At 45.4% G+C, this 16189-nt stretch overlaps 1 protein-coding gene across 1 annotated transcript in view; it reads left to right on the top strand.

The window, feature by feature from the left end:
- Positions 1-300: 300 nt before the first annotated feature.
- The window catches only part of FBXW4 (F-box and WD repeat domain containing 4), a gene marked incomplete at its 5' end in the record, with an annotated part of 48820 nt that continues 32931 nt past the window's right edge, over positions 301-16189 (top strand). The window contains 4 exons of the mRNA XM_010018829.1: positions 301-396; positions 3213-3398; positions 4576-4708; positions 7262-7356. Of these exons, the coding sequence (XP_010017131.1) occupies positions 301-396; positions 3213-3398; positions 4576-4708; positions 7262-7356 (510 nt within the window). The remainder of the gene's footprint in view (positions 397-3212; positions 3399-4575; positions 4709-7261; positions 7357-16189) is intronic.

Genomic DNA, 16189 nt, shown 5'->3' with positions numbered 1-16189 from the left:
TTGCTTTGATTACATTTTGTTTCAACCTGTGTTGCATTCAGTGTACTAGATCAGGTCTTGATCAGATTTAAGGCTTGTACACTAATGATCATCAGGGATGGCTTTCCATGCTGATAAGTACCCGCTCTGCTCAGTGTTCCTTTCTTGTCAACTCTTAGGAGTGTACTTGCTCTAGTGTGGCTCAGGCAACACCCGTGTTTGACTGCTCATCATTTGTGGAACCTGTGACCAGCTTGAGTTTATTTGTTGTTCATGCAGCATCAGTCTCAGTTGTTAATCCCATCTCTCTTCTGTCTGCAGAGCACCTGGCATTCCAGTGAAGGAAAGGGTGAAAGTATCTCAGAACTGGAGGCACGGACACTGCCGGAGGGAGACAGTGCTGAAATGGAAATGCAAGCAAGTGGCTCCTTTATCTTCTGCTTTGTTCTGTGTCAGCTGCTGCAGTTTCTTGGTTTTTTGTTTGTGCCCTGAAATGAGACGTTTCCTGCTCCTTGTAAGACCCTGTGGATCACAAGCGATGTTGCTGGCCTGTTTTGGGTGTTGCTGGCTAGCCGGATGTGGGGTAACTGGAGTTTCTGTCTTGCCCTAGAGATTCACTCTGATAGTCAAGAGTTACTTTCTTACTAAGAGCTTGAATTTATCATTATTCTGATCTGTGCAGTTCTAGCTGGATTTAGCAATCTTTACTACAGGCTTTAAGCTGTTATGTTCCTATCTATCTGTTGCTGTATACCATGAGCAGTTTTCTGTCTTGCTCTCACAGTGAACATACCTTGATCCCAGATGTGAACTTGTCCCCTCAGAATACTTGTCTCCTGTGCTTTATCATGGCCCCTGATTTGGATGCACGAATCTGAAATGCTAATTGCTGTTCTTCTATCTCATGCTTCCTCACTTCCTTCACTAAAAAAAAAAAAAGTACATTTGACATTAATGAGAGGAGATTGTTGTTAAATTCTTTATTGCAAAGGTGTACTCAGCTTTCAAAGCAAAGCATAAGATAGGTTTCTTGTCTGAACAGCACATCCACATTTTCAGCCTTCACATCATCAGACAGAAGGAAAAATGAGAAAGACTATGGTTTGGTAGCTGCTGAAGAACAGGGACCTTCTACTGAGCTTTTCATGCTTTTTGTGCTGTGTAGATTGAAGTGGAGGATAATGTGCCACTGCTTGTCTAAAGTCCTGGGAACAACTGTAATGAGCAGAGTGGGTTTTGGTGCAGGTTGTATACCTGCCTTTGAAGTGCTTGCAACCATCTGTGAAGACAGGCTCTGTGGATATTAGAGATCATTACTAAACCAGCTTCCCAAGTGAAAAAGCAAGGACTGATTTAATGAGGTCACCATCCAAATGGCATACTTTAATTTTCGTTTGTTCTTCTTCAAATTTGTTGCATCTCCTTATGAAAAAGCCATAGAAAAGGTAAAAAGCTAAACTGCAGCAGGAGGAGAGCCACAGAAACTGGCTGTAGCCTAGGTAAGCTGGATATTCACTTGCTTTTAGAGGACTGTGTAGGAGTGGAGGAAGGAAAAGGAAATCAAAGCTTGCCTTTTAAAACCAAAGCTGTTGCTCCAGAGATGCCTCTTACTTTTTCCATGCATATGACCAAGTCCCAGATGAACATTATAACCTATCTTCACCTGCTTTATGTGACTAAAAGCCTGTTATTGGAGACAAATGCAGGCAAGCAGGAACCTTCTATTTGATAAGCAATCTTGCCCTCTTGCTTGTTTCTAGTTCCAAATCGTGATGTTATGAGGAGTAGCTGTGTGTAATGGCTCTGCTGACAAAGAAAATCATGACCTCTGAGGATGAATGATCTGCAAAAAAGAGGGAGACAGTTTTTTGAGAAGCCCCCCTGCTTTCAAACCAGTTTGTTCCTGAATAGTTTGAAAATTGAAAGGCTGCTCTGTGGAAAGGCTCTGATTTTGCTCAAAGTTTACATGGTTATTGGTGCACTCGGCAATGTCTGCAGAGTGGAGAAAATTTCACACATCCATGCCCTGTAGGACAGACCCCATGACTTTTTGGATATGTCAAAGCCAGATGCAGAAGGCATATTTGCTGATTCTCTGGTGGCTAAGAACAAAGAGCTCACTGCCTAAGTGTGCACTGTAGCCTGTTCTGGTTTTTGTATTTTGATTTTGTTTCAAGTATAAATAAGCAAACTTCTTGTGATGACAGACTTGATTCAGACATTGCTGGAGTGTCTCCTTCTCTTCTTGGTCTCCCAGGAAGTGAAACATATTTTCCACATGTAATATCAATCTTCAAAATACTTTGGAACAGCTCCTTTAGCAGTCCACTGCCCTTGGCCTGGCATCTGTCTGTAGGAACCTGCCGCTGTGCCATAGACAGCATGGGGCAGAAAGGGTATGTATGCTCTTCTGAAAGACAGGTAGAAATCAAGAGATTGCTCTTCAGTTATTTTTGCTGAGAGGTGGAAGAAGTGTAAATTTAGAAAAATACTTCCTCTACATGATGAACACAAAGTGCGTGAATAGCTTCAGACTTATCCTGCCTCTTTACATATCAGCATACAGAGGATGCAAGAGGTGGAAGACTTTCTGCCTCTAGGAAGACGTGTGTTATTTGATGTGACTCACTCAGATACCTGTGAAACACTGGCAGTTTTGTGGTCTCTGCTGAGCATCAGTAAATAATGTGCAGAATCAAGACTGACTGACTGTCTGCATCAGGAGCCTCATATTGAAGGCTCTGTTGGAAATGCTCAGCATAGCTCACAAATGCCTGATAGCCTAGTTTCTTAGAAAGTGCAGGGCTCATGAAGAGGGGTCAGGGAGCCTTAAGTATGTCCTATCTGAACTCAGTAGACACTTGGCCATCTTCTCTTTCAGAGATTCCATGCTTCCTTTTCCTAAGCTCTTGGTTAGAAAAATGCCAGCTATGCGATCTGCTTTGTATGTTGCTGGAGAAGCTTCACTTCTTAGTTGTGCTACTATATTAAGCCCTGCTTTTGCATGCGACCAGCAGCTCCAACTTCCCAGTTTTCTTGAGTGGGCATTTGCTTTTGTCGATACATTTGCATATGCAGTCTGTTTGGTTTTTTGCTTTCTGTCTGTGATGTGTGAACTTGTTTTATTTTCTTCTGCCTGTTCATTCACCCCCGTCCTCATTTCAGCAGGGATAGAGATAATTTTCTTCCTAGTAGCTTCCTAGCTTTCTTCCCAACCTGCTGTCTGTTTGCAGTTTGATGCCCTGGATGGAGCTGGATGGCGAGTACCTCTACCTGTCTCAAGCAGAGAACATCCAGGCCTACAGGCTCTGTCCCGACGGTGCAGGTTTGCAGCGTCACCCTCAGACTATCTTCTCTGGCCACCAGGAGGACGTATGTCGCTTTGTTCTTGTCAACTCCCACATCGTCAGTGGAGGGGGGTAAGTTGGGTGAATGAAGAAGCCCAAGGAGTGTGGCAGCGAAGTTGGAAAGGCTCTGTGTAACTTCAGCCCAGAGCAGAGGGGTCAATATTGCTACACCGTGTCCTCATGTTTGGCTGTGTTCAGCTTCCTCTCATTAGTTGGTTCTGTCCTGAAAAAGCTTCTACTGTAGCAGCAGAGGAGCCGAGTCTTGTGCTGTTGACCTTATCAAGTGTCCTTTTTTCTTTTGAACTTGTGTATATATCCATAGGATTGTTGAATCGGGATCAACTGATCAGACAATCCTGACTGATGTGCAGTTTTCATTTCTGTCCCTGTTAGAATCAGGGTAGCCTGACTATGTTCTGTTACTCAGAGCTGCTGGTTAACTGGGACTGCAGTAGTGCATAAAGCTTTCTAGAGCCAAGTGTATGTTTATTAGAAACACTGATATAATTGTGGAGAGGGGGAAAAACTGCCAAGCATTCCAGAACACACACACTTCTCCAATTAATTTTGCATATGACTGGCCTTTTTGAGTTACAGCAAATAACAGAACTGTTATTTACAAAGTTTTAGCTATTAATATACATGGCACTTAGCACAGAATTGGGAGATGCAAGCATGGCTGTCTGCCCTGGATGTCTTGAGACTCTCCCCTCTGAACTGTAGCCCAAAATTAAGGTGAAAACGAAAGCATGCATTTAAAATTCCAGTAACTGTATTGGTTGAAAAAAAAAAAGTCTAAATGTCTTTCTAGTTAATCCAAAGCACAATACACTGCACGGCTGCTCTGGTATGAATGAAAAGCTAAGACTTGGACATGGGTGAGAATGACCTCTCACTTGTTCCCTTACTCCAGTCATTGAGCATCCAGCCAGGATTCTGGCAAGCTCAAAGCAGTAGGAGGAGGAATGGCTGCTCTGCTAGTTTCTGCAGCTTAACACCAAGTGGAGGGTGGAAAGACAGCCAGGAAAATTTTCATGTGCAGCAGATCAGGCTTTGACTGGCCAGATGTGGGATTGTAAGAGAACAGGTGATGTGTGAGGAGTGGAGGGTTAATAATGCTGCATGAATTTCAGCTCCCATCAGAGATCATTTCTGGTCTTTCTGTGGTACTCCTAAGCACTAATGGAAGGTGCATGTCCAAAGGAGATGCAGCTGATACAGACTCCCTGCCTGGGGATTTGTTTTTCAGAGATGGAAATATTGTCCTTCACAAGATCCATGGCTCATACAGCATCAAGTTTTCTGCACATGAACAGGAGGTGAACTGTGTGGACTTCCAAGGTGGCCTCATTGTCAGCGGCTCCCGGGACAGAACAGCAAAGGTGAGCAGTGATGTTCCAGCAGCTGCAGGTGCTGCTGCAGAGGTGACCTCAGAGGTCCTGTGCCATGAATGTTTAAGTGTCAGCAGAACTGTTGTGAGCCCTGTCTTGTGTGTCTGCAGGAGGAGTGCAGGGCATCTTGCTGTAGGCTCATGTCTCTGAAAAGCTGCTTACTGTGCCAAGCTTTTAAGAGATTTGGTACTCCATGATATCAGGTGCTGGTTAAAACTAGGAGGTGCAGAAGGCAGCAGCTGATGTTTTTCTTCTTTTGCTGTATGTCTGTCTAACACTGCAGTGGAGATCCATGCCAGTTAGTCTGAAATTCGCTGTATCTATCTCAAGCACATCCTTGCTTTGTGATGCAGTTCTACTTGACGTGTTCTCTATTATATATTTGATCTCTTCAGGGGATAGCATGATGTCTTTTCCAAATCTGTGGGGTTGTGTTTTATTTATCTGTGCTTTGTGGCAATGTGGTGGATATTATTATTATTATTATTATTATTATTATTAGTGGTTCGGAGTTTTTTATTGTTTGAGGGTTTTTTTAATCATTCTTGGTTTGCAAACCAGGAGTGAAGTTAGACTATGAATACTGTTAGCTCCCATTTTTTCATTTCCAGCTGGCATCACTGAATCCTGTCACAGAATTTTTGACTATTTATTTTTGAGGCAGGAGCTTGTTGATTTTTGTCCGTCTGGATCTGGTTGGGAGTGCTCTATTCCTACATGGACCTGGAGAGTTTTTCTCCTGAGCTGTAACCAGCTCTATTTTAGCAGTTTCGGAAACTCCATGTAGGTGTCTTGCCCTTGTTCTGCTTGTGTGATGCAGTACCTGTAGCATCTTCACAACCACTTGTTTCATTGTTGGAAGCGGTTGCTGTATGTTGAAAGCTTTGGCTTTTGCTCACACGAGGCTGATGGATACTCTTGGTCCCTGGTACATACTGTAGAGTATTAATGGAGGGAATAGGAAAATCTGCTATTCCTGTTTTACGAAAGGAGAAGGTGGGGCAAAGAAACGCTTTCAAGGATTTATAGAAGTGTGGTAGTGGGCAACTCTCTGACAGGCTTCTGAGCAGCATGACCCTATCTATTCTTGTTTGTCCTTCTGGATGGGTGTACTCCTGGGTAAAATCACTCCTAAGGCATGTTCAGATGCAAAGGGCGCTGTTGGGGATGCTGCTTGCCCTCTGGGAGCAAGGCCTCAATGCTGCTTTGTCTCACACTTAAGCAGGGCTGCTTCTCTATGTTCTGTGGAGCCCCTTTGCTGGGAGAGTGCCTTCTTGCTGCTTCCTTGGCAGCCAGAGGACAGACCTCCCCGACCTTGAGAACAAATTCCTGAAGGCCAGAGAGGAATTTAAGGCTGTTTTTCTTGGAGCTAGTGTGCGATCTTGCCCACCCAGTGCTCCCCACAGCATAGGCTCTAGGGATGTTCACTTCTTATTTTTTATCGTCTCTTTTGTAGGCTGCCTTGTTTGCATGAATGAGACACTTGGAGGGTGGAAGGGAATCCCTACCAGCCTTTTAAAGGGGCTCTAAGTGTCTAAGCTATTGAGGGCTCTGCTGAGTGTTGATTAGGACTAAGCCCTGAAGAGCTGCTAATGTACATTCCTGTGTGATAGGCACCAGATAGTGTGCTCTGAGCAATATTTTTAACCTGTAGGAGATAGGGATGCCTTAAAAGAGTTAAGCTTTTCTGCTGCCTTTGCTGACACTAGGTGCTAAATTCCCCGCTGACAAGAATAGCCTGCAATCCTGGGCATTATCAACAAACAAACAAATAGGGCACTCCCAGCTTTGAAGTCTTGAAGTAAAACATTGGGGGTGGGTTACAGAGAACTCGGGGTCTCCAGCCGTGTGGGCCAAGAATGAAGGCAAGGTGGAGAAAATGAGGACCACAAACAGAGGTCCCAGCAAGAATCTGGGGGGGTTTATTAGGACCTAGAAACAAAAGGGTGCATGGTGAACTGGTGAAAGGGGATGTGCATGTATGCACTGATGAGGGAGGGAAGAGATTCTCTCACATTGTCAGTGGCAAGGGGGGTCTATTTGAAAATAGCCTGGGATACATGTAAGAAACTTGGTTGAAAGAGGGTGGGTTCATAAAAAAGCTGTTTTTACAGGATAGCAAATGATTAGTTTTATAGATAACGTGAATGGAGATTTTTCAGGGCTGGTACGAAGTCTTTCCACCTGTTCAGTTGAACAGCAGAGATTTAAACAAATCCCACTTCTTGTTTATTTAACTACAGAAGATAAGTCGCTGTGGTGAGTGCTGCCCTAGGGAGCATGTGGTGATAGGGGTGCTCTATCTGTTACCAGTGGGATGGAAGGTCATACTCATAAGCTGAATCTTTGTGTGACTGTAAGTGCTTTTTTTTTGCAAGTAATAGAAGGCTCTGCTCCTCAGAAATAAGTCACGGGAATTAGGGGGAGCATCTCAGGGAAGGTGAGCCTGTCAGTTTTGGCAGCTCTTCCGGCACATTAACAGTGTGCGTCCTACCATCTGCACCTTCTGGGTGAATGCGGCATAACATGCATCTCTTTCTTTAGGTTTGGTCCCTGGCCGCGGGCAGAGTTGGGCAGTGTCTACATACGGTGCAGACAGAGGATCGAGTGTGGTCCATTGCTATCAGCCCATTATTAAGGTAACTGAGATCTCTTTATTCCCAATTTCCAACAGAAAGAAGTAGAGGATTTGGATAGGCTGTGTCCACAAGTCTCTCCAAGGCACCAGTGTGATGCTTCCAGGGACTTGATTTGAGTGGAGGTGCTTGTGCCTGCAGTCGGAGCTCAGAGAAGAGCGTGTGGTCTTTGTTCCCCATAACAGCAGAGTGATCCACTCTTAAAGAGGCTGTCAAAATGGCCCCAAGTTCCTATCTCAGGTGGGACCTGTTTGTTCGTACTTGCAGAGCAAACTCTCTGACTTGCTAATTAGAAGCATTGAACCAGATCCTCTTGACGTGTTCTGTGCTGAAAAGGTGCCAGCTTGTATTTCCGTTCTCTGGCAGAAAAGATGCCAACCAAAAAGGTCCCCACCTGGGAGCTGTGTGCAGTGGTTAGGGCTTGGTTTTCTTTGAAAATGTGGGAAAGATTGAGGTGGAGTTCAGGGATGAAGTGTTCCAGCCTGTATTGCTTGTAGCCCTGTGCTTCTAGTATGGGCATAATGCTACAACTACAACTTCAGCATGGGAGGCAAAAGCAGTACCTACACCAGTGTCTTCTACGGTGTTTTTGAAAGTCCTCCCATTCTTGAAGTGAAAATCTGAGAAACTTAAACTCTCACTGTAAAAATCTGTCTCTTTAGTTCATGGTTAAGCATGGTTAAGAACTTCTACATGCAACAGAGATTCTTCTCAGCCTTCCTCAAGGAAGAGGGCAAGAAGAGCTGTTGTTGCTGCCCATGTGCTGGCTGCAACTAGTGCATTTTAGGCTTGTGCAAAACCAAAACACTTCCTGTAACTTCTGTCCTCATTAGATTTCCAGGCTCGTTTTTCAGTCAGCAGAAACTTAGTGGTACAGAGCTAATGGCATTATCAGGGAAATGACCCTTGAGACCTGCTATGATTTTGCCATTCCCTCATCCCGTTACTGTTTTTGAAGAAGTGCCATGTGCATTAATGCTGCTGCAAGTTGTTAGAAGCCCTTTGCTGTCTTCTATGCTGCAAGGGCTCCTTTTCTAGGAGTCAGGCTCTGGCTGTAGCACTGTGACTGGTTAAAGCCCAGTGGCATGCTGCTTCCTACTCCTAAGTGATGACCTACTGAGGTGGCCTCTTGTCAGGACAGTGTTCCTCTCCCTGGTGTGCATGCTTGTGCACGCTCTCTGTCACAATATTTACCCACAGTCTCTCCACCCCTCCCTTTCCTCCCTGCAGAGTGATAAATGGGAGGTGGTGGAACAGCCACCCCATGGACAAGTGGGCTTACATTGTGCACTCCTGTTTTCTTATGAGACTGTGGACTGTACTAGCCTTCCCTGTTAGCCCTCCCTAACGCCTCCTCCCCCTCCTTGTGTTTTTGGGGGGGACAGGGTGGGTGGAGAATTAGAGCCAATTAGCCACGTCATTAATTCTTCAATTTGACGGCTGATATAGCAGGGCCTGAAACACGCTGCTGACCTCGTATAATGGGAACCCTGCTCCTTCACGTATGGACGCTGGGAGAAGTTAATTAAAATTCCACAGAGAAAAGGTGTCGGCTAACCTATAAACCTGTCGCTGCTCAGAACAAATCGCAGCCATCCCAGAAGAGAGAGGGGATCAGAGCAGGAGGGCATGTGGTGGGGGAGGGCCAGGGCAAGGGGCAGGGGAGATGAATTTTTCACTAATAGGTTTTATTGCTTGCTGTCTAATGAGGGCGAGTATCAAAAAGATAATATCTGGTTTCTAGCAAGGTCTGGTTTGGGGAACTCTGTGGTTTCTGTTTTATCTGCAAGAGCCCATATTTCACCCATACCCTTTCCCTATGCACTTGTGTGTGAAGCTTTTCCTCCCTTGCAGTCCCCATCCTTCTTGCCAGAGCTTGGATGCATTTGTTTCTCAGTGAGGCTGAACATGGCCTTATAACCTCCACTTCCTCCTAAACGTCTGATGTGTCCTCCTAGTTCTCCCTTCTCACTTGTGCTGGTATAAACTGAGAGCTCCTCCATATGAACAGATAGTTCTGCTAGTGTCAACTGCTATAGAATCAGGCTCCAGCCATTTAAGTATTGTAGCCTATTGTTGCTGAGAACCCACCTCTGTGGACACATACTGCTCAGAAACAGCCCAAAGCAGTTGTGTGCAGTGGGGCAGGAGCAGGAAGGGCTCCACTAGCTCTAGCTATTCAAAAGTGCTTCAGAGAGGCTGCAGCTTCCTGACCTGCTGGTTTGCCACAACTAAGACTTTCTGGAGTAGTCAAAGTTGTAGACCAAAATTTGCTTTTCAGTGATATCTTCTTCCGTGTGAAGGTTTCTTAGAAAGTATCCCTTGTGCACCTGACCCCGTAGTCCTGCTCTGCTGGCTGCTGCTCTAATGGACAGTGTCTGTTCACCCAAGCTAAACTTCAGAGACTTGGGCTCTTAAAATGTAGCTCCTCTGGCTTCTGGGATCTTTCTTGGATGTTCTGCTTTGATTTGTCCACAGTTTTCCTGTGTTACTACAGAGATCCTTTTACAGATGTGCTGAGCTAAGTAGGAGGCTGCTTTGTTCTTCATGTAGTCATCGGCGGGCTGGATGCTTGGAGGGTCTGCAAGCAGAATCATGCCCGTAAGGAAGATTAAGTAGGGTAAAAGGCAGTAAAAGGGTCGTACTGGATCTTCTCTTCTTACTGTGCAGGGGAGAACTGCACTTAGTCCTTTGTCTAACCTCTTCAGCCATGGAAGTGCCTTGACATCCATGTGTGTTACTGGAGCTTCCTTGCTTTGGGGATCCCTAACAGTGCCCTGCAGGGTAGTGGGGATAGGGCGGGCATTGTTCTGCTTCTGGGTTTTCAAGAGGTCTTCTGCAACCAGTTGTGCTGGTTGTTGTGCTTGGGCCAGCAGGTCCCACATTTCTTGTCACATCAGGGACTAGAGAAGAGTCTGAGAGTACACAGGATACTTAAAATAAGGACATCTCAACTCGTTCTGGTTTAATTTGTCTCCAAAGCTGTTCTCTGTGGATTAGTAAAATGCTGTGCTTACAGAAAGGCTGTGTACCCTAAACCATGTTTCTCAGCTGCTTGTAATCCCCTTCCCCCTAAGTTCCTTTGCCTTCTGAACCCTACGTCATGCAGATATTAAACTTTCATTTACTGGTGCTTACTGCAGTGACTTATGTGTGCTCAGGGACCAGGGCAAGCCTGCATGCAGCGGACCCATTCAAATGTGCAAAGTGAAGCAAACCCAGGGGTTTCTTGTGGAGTAGTGGCACCTTTATGCTTTGTGATTCCCTGAGGTGGCAGTAGCCAGGGAAAAGAAGTTACCACTGTACACTGTTTAATTTGAGGGATAGGTTTATGGAGAGAATAAGGTCCGATTGCCTGGCATTTATGGCTGCAGAAGCATAAGGCTTATGATATATGTTATACTACTGAAATGTTCCTTTATTTAGGGGAAAAATAGTTGCAAGTTTTTTTTTTCCCTAATGAAACTGGAGGGGGAAGGAAGAAGTGGACCTTGATGTTAAATTCATTATTAATCTTGGATTCAGAAATTGTTTGGTGTTGGATCAAAGTAAGTATTCAAATCTAAGATGGCTTCTCCTGCTGGGTCTGGCCACAGACACTTGCTATTTAGATTTACAAATACTTATCATGAGAACTCGTCTTCCCGTGTTGTACTCAAAGTATATCAGATTTTATACCAAGAAAAGAGATGATGGAGGCACAAAAGTGGTTTTCAATGTGCAAATATAGATAAAGAGCTAGGAAACCTTTGGGGCAATTGGGGGCAACATCAGGCAACCACGATGTGCCCTGTTTTGCCAGAGATAGGCTTTGGGTGTGTAAGCCCAAAAGATGGTCTCTCCTTTTCCAGATGTGTCATTGGTTTACTGCAGTGACCTCTCCTTGTGAATGTTGCCTTGGTGAAGTGCAGGTTTACTCCAGAGAGGAGGAAAGTTTGTGCCAAAGACTAGGTATCTGCATTGGATGTTTAATTTAAAGGAAAATGAGTAGGTCTGTGAGCAGTTGAATTTAAGAAGCCAGGCTTGCTCTCTCTCTTCTACTTATGCAGCATTGTAGTTGAGACCTGACTCCCATTTTAACATGCTGATTTGTATCTCTGTTAATATAATTACTTCTCCCATGGAATATTATGGGGAAGTAATATCCAGGGAGACCTCTGCCCCTGTGGACAACCTCAGACAAATTGTAAAACATACCCAAAACTTGCTGGGGAAAGGAAGGCAGAGAAGGGTTACTGACAGGCACCTTGACTGAATGGGCCTCTCTTCCACTGGGGACAATCAAAATGATTAATTTTGAGGGCTTCTTTTTAATGGTTATCTGAAAACTTTTTGTGAAAGTAAACCAATCTGATCTTGCAGATTGCAAAACAACCCACTTGAGTTAGAGAAACTTTGCGGTGGTTTTAACTATAATTGAAGCCCTAACGTGTAGCAGTTAAAATGTTTGATAATGTTCCCCCCCTCCATTTCCTGCTCCACTTTTATCAGCAGATATCCCCTACTGCATATCAAGATGAGCTGTTGGCTGTAGTGGTGCTCTGTTGTGACCTAGCTTTGTGCAGTTAACCTCTCTGAGACTGCTAGGAGTTAGGACAAGTAACTGGGGTTTATTCTGGTTTGTGCATTGCCAGCAAAATATCAAACAGCAATAGCTCTGCTGTCCTTGGGGATCCCTGTAGAGCCTGGTTGGTTTGAATAATTGAGAGGGGACTCTGACCTGCAGCTGTTTCTTAAGCAGGGGCAGGAAGAACCTGCTCAACTGTGAGATCCCTGGGTGGACTTGCAGAGTTAGTGGTGGCATTAACTACCATCTCTTGCTGACCTTGGGGAGTGATCTGGATGCCGATTTCTAGGTATATGCAATAGTCATAACTGACTTGGTGCTCTTTCACCCCAAAGCTGAAGAGCAGGAAATGAGTATCAGTTTCTCCCCTCTGGAGCTAAAATGACACCTGTGTCTTATCCATGTGCCCTGACTGTTCCCTTGATGTTGGGAGGAAGAAGACTTTGTTTTACCTTCTTTAATTGTGTGATAATGACTCTGGTCTTCTTCGCATGGGTGAACACATGAACACACATGTCTCTTCCCACTCGTCTAGAAACAAACACTTGTGCAAACACTTCTATAGGTTGAGAAATGCAACTTACCTTTCTGCACTTGCGTTTCTTTCCTTTGCCCTCTAATGTCCACATGATTGATGACTTGCTCCCTTTTTGTCACTTTTGGCCAATAATCTAATGTTTATATTCTCAGTGACTGAATTGGCTCACTGGTGTTTGTGGGCAGGTGAGCAGGTTTTGGGAGGCAGTAGCTAACTGAGTTAGAACCCAGACATCTGTTTCTAATCCTATCGAGCTGTGTTGCATATTGAATTTTTGTTTTTTCTTTCTCCCCCTGCAGTTTTTTGTCATCTTTCCCTTGCTTGAGGGGAAAGTCTGTCTCTGCAAGCTTGGAGGAAGCATCTTTCTTGTGCTGCTTGGTTTGCACAGGAGAATCTATGTCTGTTTAATCGATGTGACAGAAGAAGCTTAGTTGAGGGGGCTGGCTGCCTTATGGTTTGAGGTTTCCATTTTCAGTTTGCGATCATTTTCTCTTTGCTTTTTTGCAGGGGGAGAAGGGAACTTCACCAGACCTTGGCTGCTGTTTACCTTTGCTTGGTTGTGCAGCGTGCCTTTGTTTTTCCACCTTTGATCAGTGTCCTGCCAACAGATAATTTAGCAATTGCATCCCAGGGTGGAAGTGTGGAGTTAATGTTAAAATTAGGGTTCTTTTCCTTTCCTAACTTCTCTGGCTGATGGAGCAGAGAAGGGAAGAGGGGAGGTGAAGGGGGCCATAAATTCTAGACCTGGTGATGCTGCTCCTTGTAGAGAAACCAAAGCCTCTGATGTCTCTTCAGCACTTTCATTAACATTTAAATTAAGGGTTTGTTTTTCAGGCGGCTTCAGTCACAGCCCTTTCATAGCCTGACACATGGAGGCTGTTCTCTCTCTCTCTTTCTCTCTCTTTTTCCAGCTTGCAAATCAGTGTACAATAGTAATCACTGCCATAACTTTTTTCTGATCTCTCAGGAGGGCAGCGACCTGACAAGCTGTACTAGAGGTTCAAAGAGAATCGGGAACAGAGTGCAAAGGTAGTTGAGCAGGAGGATGCCAGGTTTCACTCCTACAATTAGAGTGGTGTCTGCTCCCTCCCCTGCCTTTCAAAGGGCTGCTTTTGGGGGCGGGAAGGGACAGATAGGGATGGACCTCTCTTGCACGGTGAGAGCCCCAGGTGCAGATGCCTCTAACCAGGCTCAGCTTCCACTGTTACTCCTCCCAGATGAGGCCGGAGGTGTCACTCAGAGGATGGGAGCTCATGCCCTGAGGTAGCAAGTGGAGCTGTAGTATCCTAAGATAGCAGCCTAGCCACGCTAAAGAAGTGTTTATTCACTCTGAGGGCAGCAGGAGGTTGGTCCTCAGCCTGCCATTGACATTTGAAAGGAGGGCGATAGTGGAGGATATTGCTCTGAAGTAAGAAACTCACCTCTGTCTTTTCTGCTGCAGCACTGAAGTAATGTCTGCTCTAAGCACTGCAGCTTACTGTGACATTAGAGGAGACAGCTGGTTTTAAGTGTCCATTTGAAACTTGACTCACAGCAGCCTAAACCAGGCCATGCCCTGCTGTTGCTAAGTAATTTCAGGTATAAGAGCTAGTTGGTTTAACATTGAGAAGAAAAAACTGTCTTCCACCTGCTTCAACAATTGTGTAAGAGCCAAGGAACAAGGGGACAGTTTTAGGAATGGCAACGATTTGCAGTGGAGAAGCAGTATAGTAGGATTTGTGTAAACACATGAGTCTTAGTTGCAAATCTCTTTTGGAATCTTCCACTTCTCATTTCTCACCCAGCTGGTTATGGCTGGTAGGCTGTTACCTTCTGCAGGCTCTCTGATGGGAGCTGGGGGACTCAGTAGCACTGAATTGTTGTCTTTCATGAGCTGAAGGTGGATTAAAAGGCAGATGAAATGAGCCAACACATGAGCAAAGTATTTAGCATAATGAAACCTGCATCTTGGTGGTTGTGATTTTCACACTGTTCATGTCTTCACTCTCCCACCACCCCAAATTTGCTTGCTTTTCACTAAGAGCTTGATCCACATGGGCTTTGAAGGGTGCCAACAGGATAAGAGAAGAAAGCTGGCAATGGGATCGTCAAGACTATTCCCTCATGGTGTGTGAAGAGGTGTACCAGAAGTTTCTTCAAGATTGGTCTTAGATGTGCCGGTGGTGGCCATGATTTATACCATGTGGCTCTTCTGGAAGACCTAATTCAAAATCATGCACTTGCAGAAGCCTCCTATATATACTGAAAATGTTTCTCTTCTGGGGTTTGTATTGTTTCACTTTTTTGTGTTAACTACCACAGACTACTCTGTCACTGTTGTCAGGATGAAGTATTGTGAAGTACTGTTCTGTTACTGAGTGTATGGTGATGATGCAGTGAGTGATACAGAACAGCTTTTCAGGGGCAGGTGATCCTGTCCATATTTCAGTTACTCTGGAGCTGTGTGGTGCAGTTTGCTTCTCTGATCCCATCTTGACCCATGCTCTGTTTTGTACCACCCACCTGATTGCTCTGTCACTGCAGGCAGGTCCAAACTCCTCTCACTGATAGATTTCTGCATAATCCTGAGAACTGACACCATCAATGTCATACTGGTATCTTCATCCTGTATAATGCAAGGGGGATTCAGAATGTCTGCTCTGCACTGCTAAAATCTATCCGCTATTCCAGGTGCTTCAGCTTTAGGAGGCTCATAGGTTCATGCTCACTGGGTTTTTCTTCTTGAGGGCCCAGTGCTGGATGGTGCTGAACATCATGTTCGTGAATAACATGTTTCGTGAAGCCCACAGCCTGCACAAACCAAAAATGTTGGGAATGGGAAAGAGGAAGCTTGGTAGTAGTCACATAGGGTTCTTGATCATGACTTCTAAGCCACTTCCAGCATTGCTCAGTCTGTAACTTTTCAATGAGGAAAGCTTTTAACTTTAGCTCTCCTGAGGCCAGATGCCAGCATGGAGCCCACCTTGGCTGCCCCAGTGGTACTTGGGGCAAGTGCACTGCAGCACTAACTGGGGTAACTCCTACTAAATTCTCTTTGGAAGCTCCACTGTATTTATGGGTGGGGAGGGCAGGCATCCCCCTGCCCTCCCACCTTCCCCTGTGTTGTCTCAAAAGGCCCTGGTGCATCTTTGATTAGGTGTAGGTCAAAAGAATTTCCACATCGTGACCTTAATAACTGGGGTTGATTGGCAGGCGGTCTGCAGAGAGGGAGCAGCCTGTCCCTTTCATCTCCCTTGGTGCCGTGCTGGGACAATGGGCCAGCATATTTTCCTTGTTGTTCCTCATTTGAAAAGGGTCTGGTATCTCTACTAGGTACCTGTGACATGGGGGTCTTGATTGGGGTCTCATAAAGGGCCCTGTCAGTATGTCCAAAGGCCAGGAACACAAAGGCGGTCAGTGGGTGGGGGTCTCAGCTGACCACTGAAGAAGGGAGGGGAGGGTCCTGGAAGCAGTGGAGGGAGAAGCAACCCCTGATGGGAGACCTTAAAGGGGGAGGGTGGGAGGAGGCGGCCCATTTTTGTCCCGAACTCATCAAGCACATCTGCAGAATTGTCCCAGCCGCTGCCTCCCAGTTTCAAAAGAAAATGATCGTTTGATAAACCGTCCTGATTCACCACTTTCTCACAAGGGAGGGAGACCCACCTTTGACCTCTATGATTTCACATTGGGCCCAGCTCCCCCCCATCCGATTGCTGGAGAAACTTTGAAATGCATCCTTTGCTCTCTCTCCT

The sequence above is a fragment of the Nestor notabilis genome, unplaced genomic scaffold (assembly GCF_000696875.1).
Source record: "Nestor notabilis isolate BGI_N333 unplaced genomic scaffold, ASM69687v1 scaffold4650, whole genome shotgun sequence".
Taxonomy (NCBI): Eukaryota; Metazoa; Chordata; class Aves; order Psittaciformes; family Psittacidae; genus Nestor; species Nestor notabilis.
This window is presented reverse-complemented; position numbering and strand designations above follow the sequence as displayed.